Source organism: Mycteria americana, chromosome Z (genome assembly GCF_035582795.1).
Source record: "Mycteria americana isolate JAX WOST 10 ecotype Jacksonville Zoo and Gardens chromosome Z, USCA_MyAme_1.0, whole genome shotgun sequence".
In the NCBI taxonomy this organism is placed as follows: Eukaryota; Metazoa; Chordata; class Aves; order Ciconiiformes; family Ciconiidae; genus Mycteria; species Mycteria americana.
This window is the reverse complement of record NC_134396.1, coordinates 59,758,050-59,785,050: the sequence shown is the minus strand read 5'-3', so window position 1 is coordinate 59,785,050 and position 27,001 is coordinate 59,758,050. Positions and strand designations below refer to the sequence as shown.

At 41.1% G+C, this 27,001-nt stretch overlaps 1 protein-coding gene and 1 long non-coding RNA gene across 3 annotated transcripts in view; one reads left to right on the top strand and one right to left on the bottom strand.

The window, feature by feature from the left end:
* Positions 1 to 1,678: 1,678 nt before the first annotated feature.
* Positions 1,679 to 25,587, bottom strand: LOC142421564 (uncharacterized). 2 transcript variants are annotated; one of them, XR_012778924.1, is made up of 4 exons: positions 25,363 to 25,587; positions 7,375 to 7,486; positions 6,232 to 6,775; positions 1,679 to 2,837 (listed from the first exon to the last, which is right to left on the bottom strand). It is a non-coding gene; the product is annotated as an uncharacterized LOC142421564 (long non-coding RNA). The 2 variants fall into 2 exon arrangements; XR_012778923.1 differs by lacking the exon at positions 1,679 to 2,837 and having other exon boundaries at positions 5,150 to 6,775; positions 25,363 to 25,566.
* Positions 24,665 to 27,001, top strand: part of SNX2 (sorting nexin 2) — a 34,440-nt gene continuing 32,103 nt past the window's right edge. Inside the window, exon 1 of the mRNA XM_075526316.1 lies at positions 24,665 to 24,820. Coding sequence (XP_075382431.1) covers positions 24,713 to 24,820 — 108 coding nt within the window. The 5' untranslated portion in view covers positions 24,665 to 24,712. The remainder of the gene's footprint in view (positions 24,821 to 27,001) is intronic.

Genomic DNA, 27,001 nt, shown 5'->3' with positions numbered 1-27,001 from the left:
TGTGGCATCTTAAACACTGAACTCAACAATTTCCTACTTGAGTGGTTTTGCAATTTTTGAATCATAAATGGAAACTCGATGAAACAAGCAATTCTTTTAAGGTCACTGCTCCCTTAGTCGTCTGGGAGGCGTGCATACACATTGCACTACCAAGGAGCGCATTTTAATAGCAGCTGTAGGTGCTCTGTCTTGCAGAGCACTGGCTCTTGGCCCCATGTAGAGTCTGGCCCTTCCTGGCAGGCTCTCACCACATTTCTCTGCTGCTGCTGCAGCTGCTCTCAGCTCCTGGCCCACTGACAGAAAAGGGTTGGGGATCTTTCCCTCCAAACTTCAAAAGCACATTTTATTTTATAGCTCCCAGGGGATGCAGCAAGTAACTTCTGATGTGTCTGCTTGCTCCTCAGCATGCTCTTTCCTGCTGACCCTCCTCTCTCTATGTCATATGTGTACATTCCAAGTTCTTCTCCAGTATGGTCAAAATTTTCAAAAAGGTTCAAGAGGGTATTTCTAGATTGCTCTACAACACCCAGCCTCCCCAAGAACCTTTTATTAAGGAGCCTCTCTCCAGGCAGATACCTTACTCTGTGTCAGAGGGTTTCATTCCTATACTAAACAACAGAAATGCAAGCATAGCCTGCCAAGTTCCATTCCTCCAGTAGAAATCACAGCATCTGTAGAAGTTTTCTTGCTGGGTTTCAAGCTCATTTTTCAAATCCTAAAGTTGGCAGCAGATTAGTTTTGATTTTCCTTTTACTTTTTTTTCAGGATGGAAGGAGTCATTACCATAGTGCAGTACAGCAGTCCCTCTCTAGCAGGTTCTGTAACGATCAGGTATCTTCTGTCTGAGTCATAGCAAATCTTCCACAAAGGCATCTTATAGGACTTTGGGTGCCCAGTCATAGATAAGAAATCACAGTTCTTTTGGCACTGGATGAGTATATACAGCACAGAAAGACATCCACTGCCCTTAGACATTTATAGTTTAAGACAAGAAACAACAGGTAGTTTAAACAAATGGAAAAGGCTAATGAAATGGTACAGTAAACCTGGTAGACATGAAACATTAAAACAGAAATAGAAACATTAAAAATCTGTTTTTCTGAAGGTCTTTGTGGCATCAGAAAACCTCTGGGTGGTGTCAAGGGGCTAGTGTTGCAGTATACATAATTCCTGGCTAAAGAAATGGTAAAGGGTCAGCTCCGAGGAAGAGCAGACTTTATGAAACCTGAGGCTTCATTTAAGGTACTGTAGCAGCACTCCCCAGCTTCCCTTCTGTTAGAAAGCCTGATTTGTTCTCTGTATCCCTTCAGTCATTCACATGCAGACACAAATTCTTACACTTTGAGAACCAAAACTCCCCTGTATTGATTTTTGGTATGACTCAAAACTCATTCAATTTATCTATACAAACAAGCACCATTAGGAAATCAGAATTAAATTATAGTCCCTAACATTTGTGTTTCACATATACACAGAAATTTTTTAGTATGATAGCTCTACTGATCAAAATAGAATTTTATCTGAGCATTGAAAGAGATTACTGGAGTTTTAAAGCTGTTCCTATGCCAGATGTACATTTTTGGATTTCTTAGGCTTTAGTGTTAAAGCTGGTAAGAAAGAACACGCAAGTGTTTTCTCTACAGTAGCAGCAGAAATACAATTTTATTTTATTCTTCTTACAAGTGCATGCACTGATTTTGTTCAAATTTCCAAGAAAAACTGACTATTCATAAGAGAACACTGTATTTCAGCCTAAAAGGTAAGAATTTGATATTGTTACATGGGAAAATACCCCTCCATTTAAAGGCTGCTAAGGAGTTTATTTGTCTTAGAAGAATTCCTGCTTCAAGATGTTTGCAGACAGGGGAACACATATTTGCATCTGTTACATACAGCGCAGGCTTGGAAGGTTACCTATGTCATTTCAAGGACTAGACAGGTCTAAATCCTTGACTATGGCTGAAGAACATACCCACTGGTTCATTAAGGTGGCCTCTACGCTTTCGCGTTTTGGACTAGGCATCTAACAGTCTTCTCTCCTGGCATTTTTTGAAGCTGAATTAGGTCTTAGCAGACCTTAGGGATGAAGACAGTAGCCATAGATTGTGGGCACAAACAGTGGCCATCCTCGTGTGCCATCAGCCAGCCAGAGGCTGACACCAGAGTTTCTCTGCTGGCTCTGTGCTGCCAGATGGTGCTTACACTGGGGCACTCCACGCGTGACAGACAAATCTGCCTTTAGGAAGCCATCTGCACTGGGAGTGGAGCAATAAAGACGTCTACTGTAGAGCAGAAATGAGACTTCTTGTTGTTGCAAACGCTGCTTATGTTCTGGGGCAGAGTTATGCAGCAAGTCCCAGAAGGTGTAGAGTTATGTGGAAAGTTGACAGCCTCAAAAAAAGCCCTCTCTGGCTCAGTCTTGCTCACTTAGACTGTAAGACCTTTTGGATGGAGCCAAAACATACGGTGTTTGTACAGGACCTAACCCCTTGGGCTCCCAGTTGATGACGTGGGCTCATATATGCTATTCCATTGCAAAATACTAAGAAGCTATTTGGTTATATTATTATTATTCAGTGGATGCCAGAAAGTGCAAATGGTGCTTTTGAAAAGCCTCAGAAAAAGTTAATCTAGCTCTGTAGTGTTGCAGGGTAATGAATAATCACTTTCCAGCTAGTCAGAAGTCTAATTACAGCTCACTGCAAGCAGACAAATGAATTTATCTGCAGTCTCAGTTTGCAGTGCAGGCACACACATGCACATCAAAGTGCATGATGAATGATGATGAATCCATGATCCCCTTCTATATTCCTTTCTCAAAGCATGGGATTTGATATCTGTTCAAAGCACAAAAGAGAGGATAAACAAGCATCAGTCATTTTTAACAAGAAAAGTTCAGTAAAGGGAAGCAAACAAAATCTGTCTTCAGTTTATGCTACCCATAAAAGAAACAAATTCAAATGTGGAGCTTTTGAGGGAAAGCAATGAGAAAAAAACAACCCTTAAGTACAAAAAAACCCAGACCAAACAAACAGAAAACAAAAAAAAACCCCACCACATCTTGACAGAGTCACTTCAGAGAGGGAAAAAGGGAAAAATAGATGAAGGAGACAATACTTTGCTGTATCCTCCAGGAACAGAGCTAGACAAAATAGCTCCTAAAACCACCTCTCTCTGGTCTGGAGAGGGAAGTGCTGTTGATATCAGAATGACCTTTGTAGGTATGGGGGGAGCAACCTCTCTGCCCAGCATCTTTGCCCCAGTGAAATGCATTCCAGAGGCAGCTGCCTAACACCAGGCTTACTCCTTGCTCGGTAGCAGTCGGTGCATTCAGACTGAAGTATTTTGACAGGTAGGAGGATACCATGGCACAAAGCCATAGTACCAGCGCTGAAGAGAGAGGGGAGAGGCCTTGCCAAAATACACTCCCTCAAAGCTAGCTGCTTACTGTAATCGCACATCATTTATTGAATATGAAAGACAGCCTGATACAGGCAGGGTGCAATGACCTTGCAATTTATTTCACTTTTCTTTGTCACAGACAAGACACAGCTGGGTCAGACTGAGGTTCTTATCCACTCTCTGACCAATATATGCTTTTTTCCCTGCCTAACATTAGTTTTCCTTACACAGACCAATTAGGAGAAATTCCTCTTCAGAAGTTAGCAGCTCAGATACAGTGCAGGTGTTTACACTGACCCGGCTCAACTGCTCACTGCCAGATCTGTCCAGAGCACTATCCAGTATCTCAGTGGTCTCCAGATACCGTAGGGGCCCTGCCTTGCTGACCTTGCCTGTGCTTGCCCAGAGCAGGAGGGGAGACCACCAGGACACCTCCCACAGCCATTGCAAATAGCACTTGCCCTTGCATGGTGCATCCTGACACTTACCAGCTTGGACTGCCAGAAAAACAGTGTTGAGTTTTTTTCAGATACCATTTTGGGAACATCTTAGGGTATTACTCTGAGTTTCTCACTACGGGAATGTAGAGCCCTTATTAAATACATCTGCACAATTCCAGGCATCGGATGGTTTTCTTGAGTTTTAACAGGTTCATTTCTTTTGTGGCAAACAACATTACCACGTAGAAGATATTTATACAGAGTAAGATGGAACATGTATAAAGATACTAATCTTGTAAGGCAGCTCCATGTTTTAGATGCGGCCCAGTGTCTGAGCTCTCATCTTATCTGCAGGTCCTTTTGTTTAAATAATTAGTGTGGTTTATTGACATTATTAGGCTTGAATGACTTAGAAAGTTTAAAAGTATACATACACCCCCTTCCACTGCACCCAAATTCCCTTTCAGTGTTTTCATAGCATATAAACAGTGCTATACTCCCTGGAAACTTCATTTAACTGTAGACAACCAGGATAAGTATATTATTGACACATAAGCAGATAACAGGATGTGGGCAACGTTTGGCAGGTGACCATCTAGTGACATGACAAATGTGCAGCTTTCATGCCAACTGCCATAAACGACCATGTATGCGCTGCCTTTTTATAATCCACAGGGCAGGTTACATAGATAGGACAGTTCAGAGATCTATTCTTACGGAATATATATGCTGCAGGTAGTAAACATAGATTTATTTACTTAATGGGCTTACTTGCAGAAAGTCACTAACTCTTAACGCACATACCAGCTTAGAATCAGAAAGTACTGTATGTGTACTCATTCAGCAGGCCCTACAGTACTCCTGTGGTAAATATCCCTTTGTTCCAGCTATACTGTAATTTTTTTGCTTTAGTTCTGCTAATTAATATTCAGACAGTGCTTACTATTATTCTCCCAGGAAAGCACTGCATTATTTCATTTTGCCTGAACAGATCTTCCCTATTTGTTAACGTACTCTTTTCTCTTTGTGTTTTACAGGGCATTAACATGGTTTGCATGTGCTTGCCTGATCTCTTGATCTGAGGTCACAAAATTTCGTAGTGCAAAATGCAGTCCAAGTCTTCTTCCTCATAAATTAAATGAAAGCAGAGTATTTGACTCTGTAGTGCTTTCACAAATCAAAGGGTAAGTGAAGGATTTAGGATTCTCTCTGATAAAAAAATCTTACAGATAGTACTAAGAGTGAGGGATAAAGCCACATACAGCTAAAGCAAGTAAGGTAAGAAAAAAGTTGTGTATGCTCCCAGTTTTCACAACCTTTACTACCAGACACTTGAGATGCTGTTAAACAATAACAAGAAGCATCCGATTACTTCACCCTATGATGGTCTTGCAAGAACGAAAGGAGACTAGCTTCAATGCTACTAGAGTCATCCAGGCAATTCTGAATTCCCTAGTGAGCTGGGATCCAACCAGTTTAAGAAACGGATCTCCCATATATCACATGGTGGATGTGCCAGGACACAGCCTACAGGTCCCTCCTGAGTCCCTTCTGTGTTTCATAACTCTTAAAGCCATGCAAAGTAGATGTCATGCTCAAAGAGTTGGAAAAATAAACCCAAACTGAGGTAAGAATGTGGCTAGGGAAAATCAGCTCATGAAAGCCAAATCTGACATTAGTTTTGGACTTCACTGAATTTATTTTTTGCACAATCATAACCTCAGCTGTTGCTCTGGGAATTACAATGTAACATTTTTCTTCATAGCCTTTAGGCCATCAATTAATGAATTCTTGGAGATTGCTACTATTTGTATAACATAAAATATATCAAGTTTATCTACTTTGCCATGGTGTCCAATAAGAGGATGACAGAGGTATTCTCCTAACTGAACTTTAATTCTAACATCAATGAACTAAATCTTGATTCACGGCACTGGTGGTCTAAATGTCCTGAGTATAGGCCATTTCAACTCACAGTGCTTCTTAGAGAAAAACTCACTAAAAATTATGATTCTAGCTGCTCTCTGATGAACTAGCTCATTACTTTCATCAGTGGAGCCTTAGACTCCTCTTCTCATCTTCATCTCTGTTTTAGCACATACATTAATAGACCTTTTGGGATGGATGTTGTGGAGACAGTATAAGACTGGTGAGAATCCTTTCCTAGCATCAAAGCTGGCTAACAGCTCTGAAACAGATCTACCTCCTAGGAATGATGGGAGGCCCTGCATATAAAGAGAATTCCTGTGAATTTTTTAAATCATGGAAATACAAAACATTTTCATTTTTTCCAATTTGTCTTCAAGGACCTACATGCTTTCTTTCTTGTAACTAGTGGAGTTCCCTGATACTGCAGCTCAGTTTTCTTACCTACAGAAAAGAAAGGTACCTTGCATAAGTCCCAATATTTTGGGGGGATTTCCCAGGATCCTCACTGAAATGCATGGATGTCACCCACACAATGGCTCAGAGCAGATCAACATAGATCTTCTATTTATATAAGCAAATGTCACGTTGCAAGTTACTATATGTGCACTAAGCTCTCTCTTGTTCCCTGTTTTCAGGGCAAATGAATCTTTGCTATCAGTCATTCAGAAATACAAAATGCATCTCAACTATTTTAATTCTTTTTCTTGCAAATAGAGTATAAAATTAAACATAAAGGCCCAAGCCTAATGAGTTATGTTATAAATAACCCAGTCCTTGACATTTCTTCTTTGTGTCTAGACTTTTTTTTCTTCTTTTCCATTTTAAATCATGATTTATAAACTGGAGTTTCGCAATCCAGCTGCTAGCCTTGGGGATCCATTCCAGAACAACACTGGAAAGGACGGCAGGTTCACCTGGAGCAGAGACTGTCATCGGTTCTCCCAGCTGGTCCCTAACCTGGCAATGGCACTAGCTGCAGAACAATGCAGATGTAGTGATAGTTACTGCAAGAGAGTAAGAGAGAAAAAAAAATCACAAAGCCGGTTGAAAACTGATTACAAAAAACTCTGCAAGAATTTACTTTATTGAAAACCAACTTTTGTGTATCTAAACAGTTTTGGTAACACATGGATAGCCTGTACTGCATCACCATGGAGTTTAGAAAAATGGGATTCTATTCTCCAAGCAGTTTTCATTGATTTTAAAAAACATTCTGTTTTACAGAGTTATTTCCTGCCTTCAGGTTTACATTGAGTGTGTGAGCACCTTCCAAGAAACAAGTTGGATTTTTCACTGGGAGGATTTTTCCAACAGATCAGATTCCCGTAAGAAGTATCCAGATGGGAGATCAGCCATGACTTTTGGCCTGGCTTTCAGTCACAATGCTGGCATCAGGTCCATACTGAAAGAGTGGAGAAGGGAATCTGATGTCCAGGGGAAACAACAAGCAGCTGCCAGAGAACCGAGGATGGGAAAGAGCTGCTTGGATGCAACACAGAGTAATCATTGTGTCCTTATGTGGCATGTCCAGATCACAACATAAATGCAATCAGAGTAGGGAAAAATGTACTGGGAAAGTCTTGAGATGATTATCAACAATTACCAGCATCATTTCTGTGCTTATTGCATTTCCATTTTCTTCAGTGGAAAGATACCATGCTGCTGATGGCTCTTCTATAGCAAGTCGTTTCGTTCAGTTCTCTTTGCACCATCATCTGTGAAGATAACAGAGGAAATAAGGGCAAAGGAAAGACAGAAGCTAGAAAGCAACAATTCTAGAAAAATAAGCTGTAAAATAGCACAAGGAGGAAAAGGAAAACAAAACACATAGTTAACAGAGCAAAATGCCAGAAGGCAGGCAGGGAGGATCACGATATTGTCCCAGGTTCTGTTTAGGCATGCAGTATTTTTCCCTCTACCTTGAAATTTTCATCTCAGCTGGTTCCAAAAATTAGAATGAAAAACAAAAGATTGTATGTTCTAAAAATGGATCTGTGGATTTTGTCAGATAGGAGACAGATGAGCATAAGGCAGTGGGATGAACCAGAAATTTCTTGAGGTCCATTCCAACTCCATCTCCTACGATCCCATGATAAGGCAGAAAGTTATCACAGACAGATACATAACTGACAAAAATAACTGATCGGGTTGAACAAATGTGAGAGACAAGATCATTTTTTTAAAGAATCCTTAAGAAAATACTGTATACAGGATTTATATTGTGACAGAATGGTCTAAGTGATTTTAGTTTATGTTTCAGGATTACTATCTTGCTTCACGTGAATTGGAGCACTTGTTTGTGTTGGATGCTTCCCTTTTAAAAAATCCCCTGTGGCTTCTTTTTCAGATATAAATAAAGTTGAAAAAAATATGTGAAGTGTGGATGAAGGAGGAAAAACAACAGATCCAGACTCCCTGGTACCATTCAGTGGCAGCAGATGCCAAACATAACAAATAAGTTTTACACAAGCTTTACACACTAGTCACCTTTTTCAAGAAAACTCTGAGGCAAGAAAAAATGAGAGTTTAATTCTGCACCTCTTGATAATCCCTTTTCAACACTCCATAAAACATGGGTTTCTCCAATGCAATGAGAGAATCCAGTGCTTGTTCTTGCTTTATGGCTACGGTCTAAAACTGAGCAAAAGGAATCAGTCTACTGAAGCTGTGTAGGTCCAGAGGTAACAGATGCCACCCTGTAACCTAGAAGAAAGAAAGTGACCCAATCTGCTCCCTGTCCTGACTAAGATCACTTATACATAGACCATGCTTGAAAGACATTGTTCAGACTACTGTGTAGTGTCTCATGAAACAGTTGATCCACACATAATGAACTCCACACGTATCAGAAATTTTTCTTATTATCTGCCCAAAACTTTCCCATATTCAAATAAGCCTTTACTTCTTGCCATATTACGAAGGAAATGCAGAATGGTTCACCGTCACTTTTCTTTACACCATTCTTTAGAACTTCCCATATATTAGAATAGTATCACATCCCTCATTGTTTTCTGAGCTTTTCCTCACAGATCATGTTATCTAACCTCTTATCCTTCTTGTTGCTGTCCATTTTAGTTTGTCTACATTTTTCTTATTGTGCTCTGCAGACACAATATTCTTGACCTGGGGCCTGAGCATTGAGTTGAGTAAAACAAAAAAAACCAATCTGTCTCTCATGCCTTACATAAAATGCTCCTGTTAATATTCCCAGAATGAAAATCCCTGTTTTGCAGGTGATGCCCTCAGGATCAGCTTGTGGTCTGCTCTACACTCTCAATTTCCTGATGCAGTTTTTTTTCCTCACCAGTTAGTCCTTGTTTTCTATTTGTACATTTCATATTTGCTTCCTGGATGTGATATACTTATTTTTCTCAAATTCTAACAGACAATTCTCAAGTTCTTTAATTTCAGAATTTAATCCTCTTTCAGCTCTTCTCACTTATCTATAAAGCATCCACAAATTTTTTAAGTCTGAATCTGTTTCATCAACTAAATCACGATTGAAAGGACTGACCTGGAATAGATACCTGTGGTATCAGCTTACAATGTCTTTGCATATTGGCTATGAAGCATTGACTATTTCTTTTTGATATGGCTTGTTGACTGCCTGTTGTGGTAGATGGATGAGACAACAACTTGCTGCCACTTCCCATCACTTTCAGATAGCTTCTCTGGGAAGCAGATGTGTCTTTGAAAATGTGTATTACAGTAATTACTCAAAGCTATCAAGTGAAATGTTTTTTCTAAAGACAACAAACTACTTAGGGTTGCCAGTCACTGATGTGCAATAGCTTTGATTGAGTAGATTAGCATTTGTCAATATTGCAAGCCATTTTTTATTCCTTTTTTCGTTCATATATTCCCCATCTTCTCAGATGGACAATGTGTGAAGCGTTTTTTATCCAGCTAACTGGTGCATAGGTTTTATGATGCTTTTCTGGTGCACATCTCTGTGACTTTGATGACTGAATTTGGTACCCACTTCGTAAAGAAGCATGAAGACAGGCTCCCATCACATTACTTTCACAGTAAGTTTTGATGCACATAGTTCTCTACCAATGTAGCTACTTAACCTAGAGAAATGGTAGTCCCTGGACAGTTGAGGTTTGAAGTTAGCCACCAGAGGGAGTCTACCTAGCTCCAAATGTAACACAAAATACTCTGTGATCTCACAAGAAAAGGACTATTTTAGACCATAAATTTTAAAAGAAAGCCTGAGAATATGGAAATGAGGACATGAGTGGCAACCTTGAAGTATGTTCTGGGTATAAACTGTTTCCAAGTGTAGTTTAAACACCTGTGTTAGAAAAGGAAGTCTCTTAATTTACTGAATTCATAAAGTAACATGCTGCTTATGCCACCTTTGACATGTCTGGGAAAAATGAAATCCAATGCATTGTTTTTCTTTGAGGAAGAAAAAATACAAAATCCTTTGACTGAGACCAATGAATTTTTCCAGAAGTAACATGCTCATCTAAAATAATAGGTTCCATGTCAACATACTGGCTTAGCAAAGAGAAATATATTCTTGGCAATAGTTTAGAGTTGTTATAAGAGAACAAAAAGCTCACTAGTCCAAAATAGCATTAGCTTCATTGTTTTATACTTCTGGTTAAATAACAGTATGGGAATTTCCTAAGGCTGATGGTTTATGTTCATGATTTTTTAAGAGAAGTGGCTTCTAAATAACATTTGCTCTCTAAACCAGAAAACCCACAATGCATTCCCATCATACTGAAGTCATAATTATAAATCCACTAATGTTTTCCATTTGATTTAATTTGGATATTCTAACGCTTGGATCTAATAAGCAGTACAATGTCACCATTTAAGTTTTTCATCCATCAGAACCTCAGAGAAGACTTTAATTTCCTCCATGTTTTAAAAGGCTTAAGTAAAAATGTATAAGCCCCTGAAAAAAAATTTAAAGGAATTTATGCCATGTAATATTCAAATAGGTTACACTAAACATGATCTTGACTCAGTATGCATAAATTGCTTAGATCATACTGAAAAATTATCTATATTAAATACTTTTAATTCTACCCTGAATCCTACATTGTCTCAGGGCATACGGAAAAACTAAGCAAATGGCCATGCCTTTATATACCTGCCTATGTTCTCATTGCCAGCTTTCAAGGTACCTCCTGAATGCTCCAGCTGTATCCTCAGTATGCTACAAATACAGGGGAGAGGATACACAGTGCCTCAAGATACATCACCCTCCCTTAGACCCCCCACCCTCCACTGTAGCCAGTGAAAGGGTGTAAGGACCACTGCTGGACACAGTAAGGACCACAGCCTGAAGGGGGAAGAGTGCTGAGCAGGGCTTGGATCCAGTTCTTTGAGAGATATTCAGTGTTCCTCATCCTTTCTCCATGACCAGTCGGTGCCTGGACCTGGCAACCTGCATCGGACAGCACAGCAAACATCTGTCTTCACAGATTCCTGCTGCCTAAACAGCTGTGCAAAAGCATTGGCGCCAGCACTGCGCTTGCATTTCTCCCAGTCCTCCCAGTCTTCACCAGTTCTTCAGATAATGTTGCCTCTGGGAGAAGCCCTGCTACACGAGCAGCCTGCTCCACAAAAAGGATGTGCCAGCATAATTTTTTCAGCCCTTCCTTGATGAATAGGTACACAGAAGTCAGCCTGGCACGCAGACTGGCCCGATGACAGTAAATGCTGGGGCACATACCAGGGTCACAAAATGCATAAACAGTAGCTGCCAGATGTATACTCCTGTTAATATGCTGTCAGGGACAGTGGTGATGGTGGGGACCACGCAAAGTGCCCCAAAGTCTGTTTCTGGACCACCCACCTACAGGCACTTGCACCCTCTCCTGCGGGGGCAGACCATGTCCTTTCGCTGCATGGGCTGTGCTCCATCCTCTCCTGCTCCATGACACCAGCCCTGTCATCCGGGGAGGGGATGGGACATCTCCTCTGCTCTGGACAGCATTGGCGAGGCAGCTGCTTACTCTGGTTGTGGCTCCTACTGCACTGAGAGCCCCAAGTGGATTTATTCCTTGATGGAGGCAGGCACCTTCCCAGCAGATGCCTGTCACTAGCACGGCAGTGTGCACTTTTAGGAAGTCTCTGGAGTGTTTAGGTAAAAGCCAAAGAACAACTAAAGCTCAACCCATACAGGTATGCAAGTGTCTTTGATCTTGCTTTTGACCCTTTTGATCTCATTAGGAAACAGGTACCTCAATGATCTTGGGTACATGAGGTAAATTTTTAGATAACTAAAAGCATGCAGACCGTTGCCGGTCTCACTGCACGCCTGTGCAAATCAGAATTGGATGCTCTTCCTTTCTATCTATGCTGCTGACAAAACTTAGCCAAATGTAGGAACAGAGGAATCACCACAACAAAGCAGAACTATGGTCCTATCCCAACCACTAAAAAAATTCTCCTCCCACATAATAAAATGCATATAGGGTAAGTCTTCTACATGTCAAGAAGCAGATCATTTCTATTTTAAAACATGAAGATTAATTAACCTTATAAATATTTAACTTAGTTTAACTACAGGTGACACTGCACCATATGAAATGTCTAAGCCTTTCTCAAGGTTTGAACCACCATGTCTACATTCAGATTCTTGTACTGAACCAGATTTATTTGATTTTTATAGATCAAAAAGTACTGCAACTGAATAATAGTTCAATCATTGGATATGACAAAATAAATATTCTCTAAACATGAAACTTAGTTCCTAACTACTGTTCCAAAACCATCATGTTTTCTTCACCACTTCTCACATGTGCTATTCATTACTTATTTGCCATGCAAGACCTATTTAATATTTTTAGTCCTGTGTTTCTGTCACCAACTACGTGGGAGTTGTGTCCAGGCCACCTGGGACAAAATCAGCCAGGCTCGTTCAGACTGCAAACCCAGCTGGATCCTGCCTGGGCTGGCAAAATCACTTCTGACTGCTCATCTCAGCTGGTCAGTTGGAGGACCAGCACAGCAATAACCTCCCATAGGACAGGGCAACAAAAACCAGAGCACAAGCACATCCTTTGCTAGCACAGAGGGAACTGGGCCGGACTTTTGGGAAGAGCCAGGTGACCCATCTGCACAGAGCAGGTACTCTCTTGTACCCGCACCTTGAACTGCCCATTGCCACCAAGCAGTTCCCAGCATGTTGATCTTACTGGTTTGGCCGTTCATCTGATGGCTTCCGACAGCAATCGCTCCCACCAGCACCGCAGGCAGGTCCACTGCAGCGATCAGTCAGCAACTATGGACAGCCAGGTGAGCAGCTGTGAAAATGTAGCTTTGAAACACCACAAATCTGAACATCTTTTGAAAACAAATGCTTCAAAACAGCACATATTTTGTAGAAATTGAATTGGTTTATGAAGAGGTTTATGAAGAGGAAGGTGGGTATGTTTGTTGGAGGAAATTATTCAAAATAATTCAAAGAGCTCAAGTATCTTGAAATAATTAATTCCATGGACTGCTTGTGTTTGTTGTTCTGGATAAATTAGCTTGTCAGCTGTTTACGATCTATATTCCTAGCCTCAGGCAGGAAGTGGGAGACTGCTCTTCCTTGTTCCATTTTAATCTGTAGAACTGCAAACAAGAAGGAGGAACTGAGATACCGGTCCACTGTCCTTATATTAATGTGCCAGTATACTAGCAGCCACAGGAAGAGAACTTAGTGATCTCCAGGACAAACAAACTTTTTTTGTTATACACTAAAAAATTTGCTTCCCAAACTTTTGACTGATATATATATATATATATACACACTGATATATATATATATATACACACACACACACTGATAGATAGATATATAGTCTGTATATATAGAGAGAATATATAGATAGAGAGAGAGTATTTATAGAGAGACTATAGTCTATATAGAGGAGAGAGAGAGAGTATGGAGTATATATATAGTCATATATTATATATATACACTAGATATCTATATATATAAATACTCTATCTATATACAGTGATATATATATATATTCTATCTCCCCACACTTCCACTCTCTATGTATTGTTTTATAGTGGCTTTTTCTGTGTAGATCTACATATTTTGTATCTAAAAGATCAAAGTCAAAATAGCTAAAAGATAGCTTGTGTCAAAGAGGACATCCACCTGAGTTGCCCAAGGTAAATGCCAAGGTAAGACTTGCTATAGGTTTCCTGTATGGTCAATAGAAAGAGATAAGGGAGATAAGTGCGCGTGATCTAGAGTAAATTGGAATTGCTCTCTGAAGGTGTGTATCTCCTGCCAGCTAAACAGGGAATGTAGAAATGATGATGCTTACATTAGAAGCAAGTTAATATCATGCTTAAAGTTAGGTAAGACAAAGCTCTTTACAATTTGTCTTTTATCTGAAAGGGAAAATGTGCCTAGGATAGAAAGTCCCTCCTTACGGGAGTGCTAGGTCTTTTAAGGAGGACTGGTTAGGTGAAGTTAAGACAATCCCACCATGGGAATGCCATCCCCATCCCACTCAGGGATGCTCATGCAGAATTTCATTAGTATCACTTTAGGTTCATACTAAATTTATCCTGAACAGGTTCAGTGATTTCACTAATTAACTTACTGGCAGAATCATATTTGTAACCTACAGTATTGAAATGAGATGCTTGATGCTCTGTTTTTTGACATACACAACACTAGGTTAATCAAAGCAAAGAAAATATGCTGTAGGATACAACATAAACTAGATAAATAGAAGATTAGAAAAGCGCAGGCACTTTTCTGCAGTTAAATTTCTAGTTTATGCAGATCAAGCACTTAAAAAATCCCTTCTAAGACATCAAGTGAATCTCAACGGTTTGTTTCTGAAGCTCCCATCTCTATTGATGGATTCCTCACTATTTTATGACTCCATGCTCCTCTAAGGACTTCCCCGAGCTCTTAAAGCAGTTTTCTTATGAAGAAATTTGAAATTGTGATTATTAACTTCTTTAGACAATATGTTGATTGCTTTCTCAATGCTCTTGAGAGTTTAGCTTTTTGTCTTACTCTGTGTTTAGCATCTGTTATCACTTGAAGCAACAACTTGAAGGAAATAGATTTTCCAAGCCCGAACTTACGCCTCCACAGGATAAATTTAGCTGGAGCATAGTGAAATAAAATTTGTCAAAGAAGGACAATGTTGTAAAGCCAGATTTTGGCTTAACATATCTGAAAATATCCTAAAGAAAAACAAATATATGTATTAGATACTGTATTGGCTCTAGTGGCAACAGTGCCAGACTCTTCTTTTGCACTGCTGTTCAGTGGCTATTTGCAAGCTTTCCTGTTACTTATTGGGAAAGCCATAATCAACATTAAATTGATAAACTAATTGTTATAAGGGCCAGAGACAGTGCTATTTGGTGGAAATCAATTATGTTAGAAGTTTTTCATTTTTCCTACTTATCTTTTGCCTGGCCTGGCTATAATGTAGACAGATGCCCCAAGTCAGTTTACAGCAAAATTGTAAATGATGCAAATTACAGCTGCATTTGGGCTGTGGAACTTTGAAATAAAGCAAATACTTGTTCATGCATACTGACTGTGCAATTTTCAGTGAAAAACTGCTTTCACATGCCCTTATCTTATATGTTCACAAAGTGAGAAAAAAATCTCAGTGGATTGTAGATTATGCTCTGAAAAAAATGACTGGAGACATTTGAAACAACTTTTTCTGGCGCCTAGCTCTCTTAATCCATGCAAATGCAAACATTTTGAGAGATATTTTTAAGTCTGAGTGCGTTTTTTGTTTTCTTTAATTTTAGGACTCTGGTTTTTTTAAAGCAGCAGCAGTACATGTGCCAGTGCGTCTGGAGGGGAGGGAAATAATTTTTTCTCAGACTAATTTTGGCTTGAGTATTATTAATAGTATTTTGAGTCAGGTTAATTCTACAGCCACTTTATAATTTTTATGATGATAAATACCATAATCAGCCAACAAGCCACATTTAAGATTAAGGCTCAATAACTTAGAGAGTTTATAATTTAGGATATATGCATATGATTTGCTGCGTGAGATTTTCTCACCTAACTGCAGTTGCCCTAAAGTCAAGCATCTATCTATGTATTTGTATAAGCATCCTCTCTAGGCAATGGAAATAGGCACTCATCAGGCAATCCATCCCAGCGTAACAGTTAAAGACAGGTAGGATTCTAGAGAAATCATCTTTTCGTTTGACTGTCTCCTTCTGTAGCCTACAAATTAAGCTGAATAGCTTAGACTAGATTCCTGCCTTTTAGCCAGCTAAAGTTACGAGGGGTAAACTGTACCCAAAATGCATATGAATATGCTAAGGGAGAATTAAGTGCAAGGTTTTGGAGCTATGTGTTGGATATGCACTTTCTTAAAATTCCAACAGTGGTCTTGGAGAGCAGATTTCCATTCTCTTACTTTCTGCTTGAAAATCAAAGCGAATTACCTCAAAATAACACACACAGCAAGCTGAGAGGCGCAAACTATTTTCAAGCACTGAACACCTATATAAGAGCAGATGCAACACCTCCCTCCTTTTGCACATGTGTAATTGCAGCAGAGGAATGGCTGGAACCCAAAATGCTGACCCTCCACAAGCTCTTTGTAGACCTTCTTGGCAACTCCCTAGCAATGGCTTCAAAGTCATGAGACCATACAAAATACATTGTCTCCAGCATCTGGAGTATAAATAACAAATATTGTTCCTTATCAATCCCAAAGAACTAGTTGCAATGTCGCCCTTGCCTTTTATGCACATCTTATAAATGGATGACTTAGTTTAATTCAGCCCTATAGTTCAATGTTCTAAGAATGCAGATCTTCTGTCAGAAAAATCCTGTGATCAGTAAAACCTGTGTTTGTTCCTATGGTAACAACTGAAAACTCTCAGCCACCTTAGGATATTGCAAGGCCCCCACCACTGTGATCCCACAGCACGGGAGTAGGCTGCTGTATGTGAGTATCACAGCCTCTGCTTTGTGCCAAGCAAGCAGGAAAATAGGCTTCCTTCCCACAGGCTCAAGACTTGGCAGAACAATACAGTGCTCCCAAGGTTTTTGTTTATGGTGGTGAACTGGAGAGGCGATTACACCAATTTTTGCTGCATGTCACTTCCATTGTCTTCCATGCTGCCATCTTCTCTACGTTCAAGCTTTTGCCATGATTCTCTGTAAGTTTCTCACACGTGCAAAAAGCTTCCTCTTCATTCACATTCTCCCCTACTCCCTCCTCAAATCTTCTAAACTAAGATTAGCTTGAGAATTGTAACTCTTTGAAAGAGAAAGACAATACAAACTTTCTTTGCCTACCAAGTGATAACACAAAACTATTCTGAGTTCTCACCTTACTAAGTCCTACACTAGATGGAGATAGTACTGCTGGCTGAAAGACATACACTGTGATGCAGCTCTGGTTACAGGATTTTTTTAACAAAGTGTGTGCTTTCAGCAGGTGACTTTTTCTTTTCATCTAAAAATGGACACTTGGAAATGGATTGCTGTTTTTTTTCCCCAAAACTGTTTTCATTATGGTTCTGACGCTAATGTTCTCACTAGATTAATTTTTCCCTGGAGAAATTAGATAAAAATAAATGGTAATGTTAAATTCTCCCCTGGTGAAGCAGTGATGGTAAGAGTTAGGAGGCATTTCTGAGCAGTTCGTAATGCAGTACCAGAAACTAGCTGCAGAAAAAGAGGATCACTTCTGACCCTGTCTCCCAGCTGAGGAAAAGAAAATGGTCTACAGTTGAAGAAACTTGGAATCCATTAAAGAAAAATTGCGTAATAGCTACATGAAACCTTTTCTCTGACCGGAGGGATTTTCAAATGGTAACTCTTGATGTGCCACACAGGGATGGCACCAACAGAGACTGTGCGCTTATTCGTCTCTGACACTGTGCCGAAGGTCCAGCCTCCTTCCCCGCACTGTTCTGTTTTTCTAGGTACCCTTGTATTGTCCTGTTTTGGATGAAAGAATGAAAACAACTCAAAACATCAATATAAACAGATAGCTCTAAAAAAGTAGTCAAAGGATATGCACTGAAATGAATTGCTACAAATATCACTCAGACAGCAGCTAAGATTGCATATGAATCTTTAAGCAGACTGATCGCTTCTAATGCTCCTATATCTAACTGAACATCCTAGCAAGTTAGAGAATAGTAAAAAATGGATGTTGACTTTATTGATTTGTCATCAAAATTCTCATAACAATTTATCCCTCATAAAATGAGTTTAAATTGACTAATAAAATGCTGCAAACGTTCATACCTCATATGGTACCAGCTGCAGACCTTACATGATTTCCTTACATTCTCTGAAAGTAGAAAAGCAGGTCAAGACAGGTTTATATTTATAGAAATGTATGAAATTGACTTAATCATGGACCATGGGCTTGCAGTTACGTGACCCAAAAATTTTACTGGGCTGTAGTTGAACAAATGATTACTCAGCATTTAAGAACGTTAGCTCTCTTTCATGTGATTAAGACTATGCTTCTCTCTGTGGCTATAAGCAGATGCTTGAAGAAGGGTTAGCTTCTGGCAAGTGCCTATGATGCTTCTTCCAAGTATTGTCCCACCTCCAACCATTCTGGGGCTTTTTACACGCATGGGTTTTACTTTGGCAAGGGATGCCTCAGGTCTACCACTGCTAACATCATCCTTATATTTGTTTTCAGCATGACTCCTGTATTGGGACACAACTCCTTATGAGCTTTGACAGACAGCAGTCAGTGAATGGGTGACTGAAGCCCAAAGCACATCAGGATATCTCAGAGGTTGCTGTGTGTCTCTCATCTAGTTGCAATGGCCCGGTTTAGATTTAAGGCTAGTAGCACCAAAATAAAAACAAAGCTTTGCTGGAAGGCATTCTCTCTCTTGTAAAGCATAAGCAGTGGAGGACAATCCCGATAGCAGATAAATGCATATCACAGTAACCAATGTTTCTTGCTTAGTTCTCACCTGCCATTAGTACTTATGAAGATGGAAAAAATTACTATTCTTCTACACCATCTTACTATTGTAACAGGGTAAGCATACCCAGCTAATGCGACTAGAGCTTTATATTTGAATATTCTGCAATATTCGATGAACTGGGGAACAGAAATTCCCACTCCATTAATTGATTGAGGGCAGTACCTGTGACTAACTTCACAGGCGAATGAAGTGTCTAACTGGTAAAAGAACCGGTCTCTTTCACATATATAAATATTATTTTTCTCTAATAAATGAAAACACTGACCACTCACTGGCAAAGAATAAAACAAAGATGGCAGAACAAATTAATTTTTTGTAAAATATGCAGTTAAATACCCAGATGGAAAGATGGCATATGTTTCACAGAAGAACAGTCATCATGATCTGAAGTGTAATGCTCATTTGGCTGACTGGATGAGTGGGCACATGTGTCAAATGCACACATTTTGTAAATATTTGTGTTTTGTAATTTTTCTTAGGAAGGCTGGCTTACTGCAGAGCTTTACTGCTGTGTGCAAGCACAGGCACTACACAATAGCACATTATTCCTTTTTTAGTATTTCATAAATGGGAAAAATCAAATCTCCAAAATTCATCTACTCTAGTTCTAAGCGCTCTGGTGGTTGTTGTTCCCTAACTGCACTTAGCCATTTTCTTACAATATCTCTTAGTGAGGAAATATTCCTTCCATATTTCTTAAACATTTATCTTTTATGACATTTTCATAAGGAAGCTAATGAAACATTATATGTTAATCTAATATAGAGTAGGTACAAAACTGGTTAGAAAACAGTCAAAGACTATTTTTCAGTGATTACCATTTTTGTGGAAGGATGCATTGAATGAAAAATGACAGTGGTCTACCATAGGCCTGATATGATTTAATATTCTCATCAGTGATGGAACAGAGAGAATGCATATTTTATTTGCAAGTGATACCAAACAGCTGTAGCATAGCAAGAGAATTCAAAATGGTCAAAACAGATTGGAGTCAATGTCAGTAAAAAGAAAGACAACATTCAGCGGGGAATGTGAGATTTTACTCCAAAGTCTGATTAAACCACTTCACAGAAACAAAATGAGGCCAGTATCAGTTCTGAATATGATCACAAACTGAATGAACCCAAACACCGCCATGCTGCTACAAACTCATAGTATATAACTGACAGGATAGCAATAGAGTTTTAGGTTAGGCATGACGAATATCTTTTCTGGTGCTAGACAGCAAAGCACTAAAGCAGCTTGCCTGCAGACGTTTTGGGGTCTTCATCATTGCAGATGTTTAAGAAAAGGTTTGACAAACATTTTCCAGCAAATGGACTAGATAACCTCCTGTGGCTCCCTGCAAACCCAAACCACAGGGGCTGACCTTGAGCTTTTATAACTCACTATCACTCTCTCCAAAACACCTTTTTCTTAGTCTTTAAGTTTCATTGATATTTCAGTTGTTAAAATGACATGATATTGCAGTGGCTATTACATTAGCACAGTAATAAGATAGAGTTGGTGAAGTCTGACACGTAAGAAGTTACAAAAATCTGACATATTTGATTACAAAACCTTGAATCACATTGCTTAGAACTTCATCATCTTTATTTTGCATCTAATTTAATTGGTTTTGGACAGATGGACAGAGGTATATCCAAGCAAAGTAATAAACGGTATATTGCCCATAGCCAAATAACTTCTTGTAACTATTTCAACGCTTCAGCACATCTGTGGCCTGAACTAGGGAAATGACACAGAGCCCTCACAATGTTGTATTGGTCCTTTTAAAAGCCATTTAAAATTGACAAGATTATACTCCTCAGAGAAACCTGTTTCTGCATGATAAAAGGAAGTTTTTTATTGCATAACAACTCCCAAGAGTGTTTATGCAGAAGACATTTTTGATTTCCATATCTCCTCTGAAGGACTGCACTGCAAAGGCTCGCAGAGCCCACAGATGATGTGAGCAGAAGCAGGAGAGGTACGGTGAAAGTTTTGTGCAGCGGATCTATTGACCTGGAGGAACTGCTGGCTGGTGGGCCAAACCCAGAAATGACCATTTTTGGAGGGTTCTCAACTTCTCTCAAGGCCAATCAAGAAAGTATGGGACCTGACAAGGGCTGACAAAAGGAAAGGAAGGGACAGAATAGAGAAGGAAAGAAATAAAAGTCCACCCCTAAAAATGGGTGTAGGTAAGGCTAGTACTGTGATACTGAGGCTTGCTGCCTAGGTGAAGAAACTGTTGAAATATTAGGTATTCTAGAAAAAAACCAAATCCTAACTGCCTCAGGTTGGGCATCCAAATTAGTAAACACTTTAGGTTTTAATTTTTCAGTGTCTGCTCACTGCCTGTGTAATGGGCAACATACTTCCACGGGAATACTCTGAAGATAAAATTCATCAGTGCCTGTGAAGCGCTCAGATTTGGTAGTGACGAGCCTCAGAGAAAAGCTCGTGAGGAAATGAATCTTTTTGTCTTCACAGTAGGGTTGGAACTGCTTATAATAAATGAGTACAGAGCTAACTGTTAGAAAACAATAAGGAAAAACAGTGTCTGTAACCGTGCAGTCAATGCTCCTTGGGAAGAGGGCTCCTATAGAAACGTTAGCATGTAACCAGGTAATTAAAGCAGGCACAGCACGTATACACAAAGGGCTAAAACAAGTTCCATGTGTAAACTTAGCCTTGATGTTTCTACTGTTCAAGTTCTTGACTTTGCAGCCTTAATATCCTTCTCACGTAGCATTACAGAGGTGGATTTATTGGCTGCAAAGGAAGGGGTGGCTGCAGTTTCCATTAGGATACATGGGTGGCTTTGTCTCCTCTCCCTTAGATTCTGACTTAGTAGCATGAGGTAGAGTTGACAGCTATTATGTATTTGTTGAATGACACACATATTAATACCCACATTGATAGGGATGAGGCTTGTCTTTAAATTGAGGTTTTGTTTTTTGCAGTAACACATCACGATGTCATGTGTGATTGGCTTTTTGCAATCATCCTAAGTTTTCCTGCAGCATTAATGGTTTTCCAATTTATTTCCTTGATTAGTTTTCTCTATTTTGAATTATTTTTCCACCCAGATTTACTATTCACAGTTTTTCAAACTGAAATCTCAATTAGTTAAAAATCCAGGTCCTGTAGTTACCTTTGTATTACTCCTTGTCCCCTCTTCCACAAAAATATGCGTAATAGATTTCTGTGGCCACAGATATCAGAAGCATTGGAAAAGTAAGTAAAAAAACCCTCAACCTATAAATACAATGTTACTTTGAATCACAGAAGCTAAACTCCTTACATACCTTTCGTAATGAGTGGAAAAAAAAAACAACACTACAACTGCCATCCTGTTTGCTCTTCATTTTATTCTGCTTCTGTAGCATACTCAGTTGATGTGATAGATGACTACTTCAAGGTATTTCAGAGAGCTGATTTACAGTCTAGCCACATGAGTGTTAAAGATATGGATGTGAATCTTGATGAAGTCAGAAAACTAGTCAGTCTAATGGAAAACTATTAAACACCTAAGTACTATGCTAGATTAGTACACTTGCCAGAAATCTAAAAAGTTTAATACATATCATATGATCTTTCTAATCACAGCAAATAAAATTATGATGAGATATCTTAACATATAATGTCAAAGGACACAGAATTATTACTGAGATGATTGAATCCTAATTTCTGGATAAAGCATGCACATGCCAGTTATTTGAAAAGCTTCCAGGAACAGCACAGCAGAACAGGAATACCAAAAGAAATTGGAAAGGTAGTAAGGATGTAATGATAGTGCCTTCCACAAAAATGTAGATGCCAGAGAACTGTACTTCTGGGTAGAAAATGTTCACATATTTTGAATAGGGTTTTTTCAGTTTCTTATTCTGCATTTTTAAATCTTAAAAAGACCTTTGAATGTTATTTAGAGATATACTGAACAGAAATGGGCTGAGTTTAGGAATAGAGTAAAAATGTGAATAGACTATATTTCATCTCATAGTCACTGCAAACAGCCTAAGCGTCACTACTGTTCTTGTTTTGTACTGGAATGGGAAACATGGATATGCTGGAAAATGTCACATCCCCATGAAACTTAAAAGTGCTATCCAACCTGGTAAATGACAAGCAAGTTATTACAGCTTCTAGTAACAGTGACATTATAGCTATGTTGGTCTCAAAATACATCTTTTACTAGACTAGCGGACAACTTCTGAGCTGAGGAAATAGGGGAAAGCTTGGCTGTTCCTTTTCCATCTACTTCCCTACATGTAAGAAGAGATATTGTCACTTTCGTTGGAACTTTTGTTCATAAATCTCCTCTATTTGATGACTTCTTTGTCATTTGCCATCAGAAACTTGGAGTTCCCGAGCTTCAACACAAATTTAGCTCTCCTGAGTGGGAGATTTACAAGGTCTCACTCAAAGCACTGAGGCACGAAATGCTCTCAGGTGTTAGCAGGGACAAGGGATATTCTCTCTTAACTCAGCAGTCCACATCTCTGAGGAGAGAGCTCTCCACAATTTCTTACATCTTGAGCTTGAGCAGCAGATAAAATTATGCATGGCACTTACCTGTTTCCAAGGTAACATGGATTTCTGTTTACACATTTACTACTTTCTCATTATGTGATTGGGAACTGGCCAAAGGAAAACAGTATGTAAGACTGTATTCTTTCCATTTAGTCTTTACTAGGCACTCTGCAAACACTAGAGAGGTGCCACCCTTGCCCCAAAGAGCTTATAGGCTGTAGAAACAAACTCATTCTTCCTACGTGAAGAGTGCCGTCTCCATCGGACACAGTTCAGAAAGACACTTCAACACAGCAAACGTTAACGAAGTCTTCACAACGCACCAGCACGCTGAGTGGATGAAACCTGTACTTCATCAAGATGGAAAATCAACATACTTTTTAAAACTTGTTTTCAATATAGCAGAAACAACAATAACAGCTCAAGCTCAAATCAAGGATCCTTGGTAATGCTGACTACATAGACACCGTTGACGTCTGACTTCATCTTTTTCAAAATGAATATTGTAACTTAAAATTTTGGAAGCATTGATGTCATTTGTGAGCTAACTCACAAATGCGGGGGGGGGGGGGGGGGGGGAAGAAAAGCCATTTGGAAATAGTAACTTAGGGAATGGGCCTGCAAATACTTTATTTGCACGAGACATTACTTTAGTGGTTGTGCATACTACTGCACCCGACTAAACGACTGCTCCGCAAGAGTGGGGCATAACACTTCTAATCCTCACTCCCTAAGGAAGGTCTCATCTTAAGCAGTGTAATGAGTGGAGTTTCCTCACAGAAAAGCAGTTCTTAACGACTGACATGAAACGGAGAACAAAATTTCTTGAACTTCCTTCCAGCTCCCTGGTGCAAGGCACACGGTGGAGGGCTGCAACGGTGCAAGTGTCAGCCTCGCAGTACTGACTCCTGGCACAAGGAAGACAACGTGAAACGCCCCGCCATGTTTTAGAGGAAAAAAGCTGGGAACGGCAGGGCGAGGAGCGGGGTGGGAAAGGAGCTTCTCCTCCAGCGGGAGCTTTCCCCGGCTTCATTCCCAGCAGACACTTCACATCCAAGACGCAGGCTCACATCTACCTAAGGCTGCACCCAAGCCACCCCGCTGCAGGCAGGGAGACGCCCGGGACAGCCAGCTCTCCGCGCCGGGGCCGGGCGCCTAAAACAGACACGCGTGGACGCTGCCTTCGTGGGACGAAGACTTCGCGGGGTTCCGCGGCCAGCGACCGACTTCATGGAACTATTTCACGGCGGCACGGGCCCGGCCTGCCGGCTGGCCCCGCCGCCCCGCCCCCGTGCGCCGGGAAGGGGAACCCCCGCCGCCGCCCCCGCCCCCGCCCAGCCCCGACCCGGCGGCGGGTGCGCGCGCTCGGGGCGGTGCGCGCTCCTGCCGCCTCCCGGCCCCCTCCAGTCACGTGGCGGGAGGGGGCGGTGCGGCCGTCACGTGAGCGCGGGGGGCCGGGGCTGGCGGCCGGGCTGGAGGGGAAGATGGCGGCGGAGAGGGAGCCCCCGCCGCTGGGGGAGGCGCGGCCCGCCGACTTCGAGGAGCTGGAGGACGGCGAGGACCTCTTCACCAGCACCGTGTCCACCCTGGAGGTGAGAGCCCGCCCGACACCGCGGGCCCCGACCCCCGCGGCCGGGCCAGTGCCCGCTGGGCCCTCCCCTCCCTTCCAGGCCGCCGGTGCCGCGCTCCTGACGGGGCCCCCCCGACCCCCCGGCCCTTACCGGCCCGGTCCCCGGCTGCGGCCCCGCCGCCTGCCTCTGTGCCGGGAGCGACGGCTCCTCGGCGCTTCCCTCCCGGCGGGCGAGTGGCCTCGGCCCCGCGGGGGCTCGGTGGTTCCCCTGAGGTCTTCTCCTGCCAAAAGAAACCGAAAACTCTTTCTCCAAGTACCGCTGTGCCAGGTCACCGCTTTCCCTCGTCTCACCCCTTTCATGTACTGCGGGGGTAATAAATACTTCCACCTTTCCTCGTCACACGACCCTAGTTTCGCTGGTCCTGTCCTGTCCTCTCCCCCTCCCCCCCCCCCCCCCCCCCCCCCCTTAGACTTTGCGTGGATTAATAGCAACCCATTTTCTTTGTTTGGCCTCCTTCCGAGGCTTCACCCCCTTCCAGTTCGCAAAAACTTGTGGAAACTTACTCCTCTCCAAGCCTTCTTCCGCCGGAGCCGGCGCAGTGCTCGGCTGCGGTGGCTCAGCGTCCTGGCGCCGAGCGGCTGCGGGGACCCTGCCTGCCCAGCGCCGTCTGCCGCCGGTGACACTCGCCCCCCTCGCCTCCGAGCAGCAGGGGCAGTTACGGGCGACCGAAGGGAGGAGGCGTGCACGCAAGGCGTTATGAAACCTGCGGTTGTTCAGAGAAATCGGAGTCTGAAAGGTCTGGAAGCCGGTAGTGAATACATCTCTAAACCGTGCTTGCTTTCCATGTCAGGAGTCTAATACAAAAAACCAAAACAACTGAATGCGTAAATAATAGCTCCTCGCTCTGAAAAATGCTTGCGTGTTCATTCATTGTGGTGGGAGGTTTTGTTGCTGTGTTGTTGCGGTCCTGTTTCACCTGTGTGTTTTGCCAGTATCTTCTGGAAGAACTTTGTTCTTCCTGTACACAGTTGCCCATTTAAAAAGAAAATCGTTCCTGTTCCCCTTTTCCTGAGGAGTTTCCTGTCCCTGACCTTTACAGTAATAGGATCAGTTGATGTTTCTCTGTTTTACTCTGGCTGTTGCCTGTCCTTAACAAAAAAGGCCAGTATACAAAGAGGCTTTTAAATGTATTTTAAAGTCACTTGCCTTCTCTCAAGTCACTTTATTTTTTTTCTTTTTATAGTTGCATAATCTGTGCATCGGTAGAAAAAGATCTGTGGAAAAATGCTGTGAAGGAATAGCAAATTATGTGAACCTGCAGTTGGAGAGAATTGTATCAGTAGACTTCTGTGCATCTGTGTGATACAGTGTGTATTACTGGAGTCTTGTTCTGTGCGCTGGGAAAGACTTTAGTGTAACATAAATAACGTCTTTACTGATATGGTCTAGAATTAAAGCTGCAAGAGATACTAAAGGTTTAGTGTCTAAATCACAGTTACGATGAGAAGTCCTCATCTTAATGATTAAAAATAGTTATTGAAAATTCATCTAACTGCAAAAACTGGCAAAAAAATGCATTTTGTATTGGATGGTTTAGCTGACCATTCCCTTGTACTACTTTATTTTTGTAGACAGTCTGTTTGGAAGAAAGTAGTGAAGTAGAAAGGGGAAGCCTCTTTACTTAAAGAGAAGCTTTGAAAAGCTTTGTCAGTATAGGTTTTTTTGACATCTAACCAGCTACAGCCTTTAGGGAAGAGCCTTAATTTTGTGATTTTCCTGCAAATTTGGAAGGAAGAGGTCGTGAAAATGGACTTTAAACTTCTCACTAGCTTGAACATAGGTTGTTTAACTCAAGTGTATAGGGCACCTTAGTCCAGAGAAGAATGATTATCTCATGGTGTGGGCCTAATTAAAATTCTGTCTTGAGTGTTGTTTTAATCCTGGAAATACTCATGAAGTAGCTGTTTCTAAATGGCAGTGGAAGTTCTATAGTAACAACAGAATGGCATCGTGCTTTTTGTAGTTGATCATGTGTTTGTTTGCCGATACCAGAGGAGAGAGCATGACAAGGGATGATGAGGTCCAAAGCCAACTTATATGAAGGCTGTGGTACTTTGAAAGGATTCCCAACTGGTTTGTCTTGGAGCTGTCCATTTGCTTTTTGCGTGATTAATTTCAGCCCCTGTCGTATTTTTTTCTTGC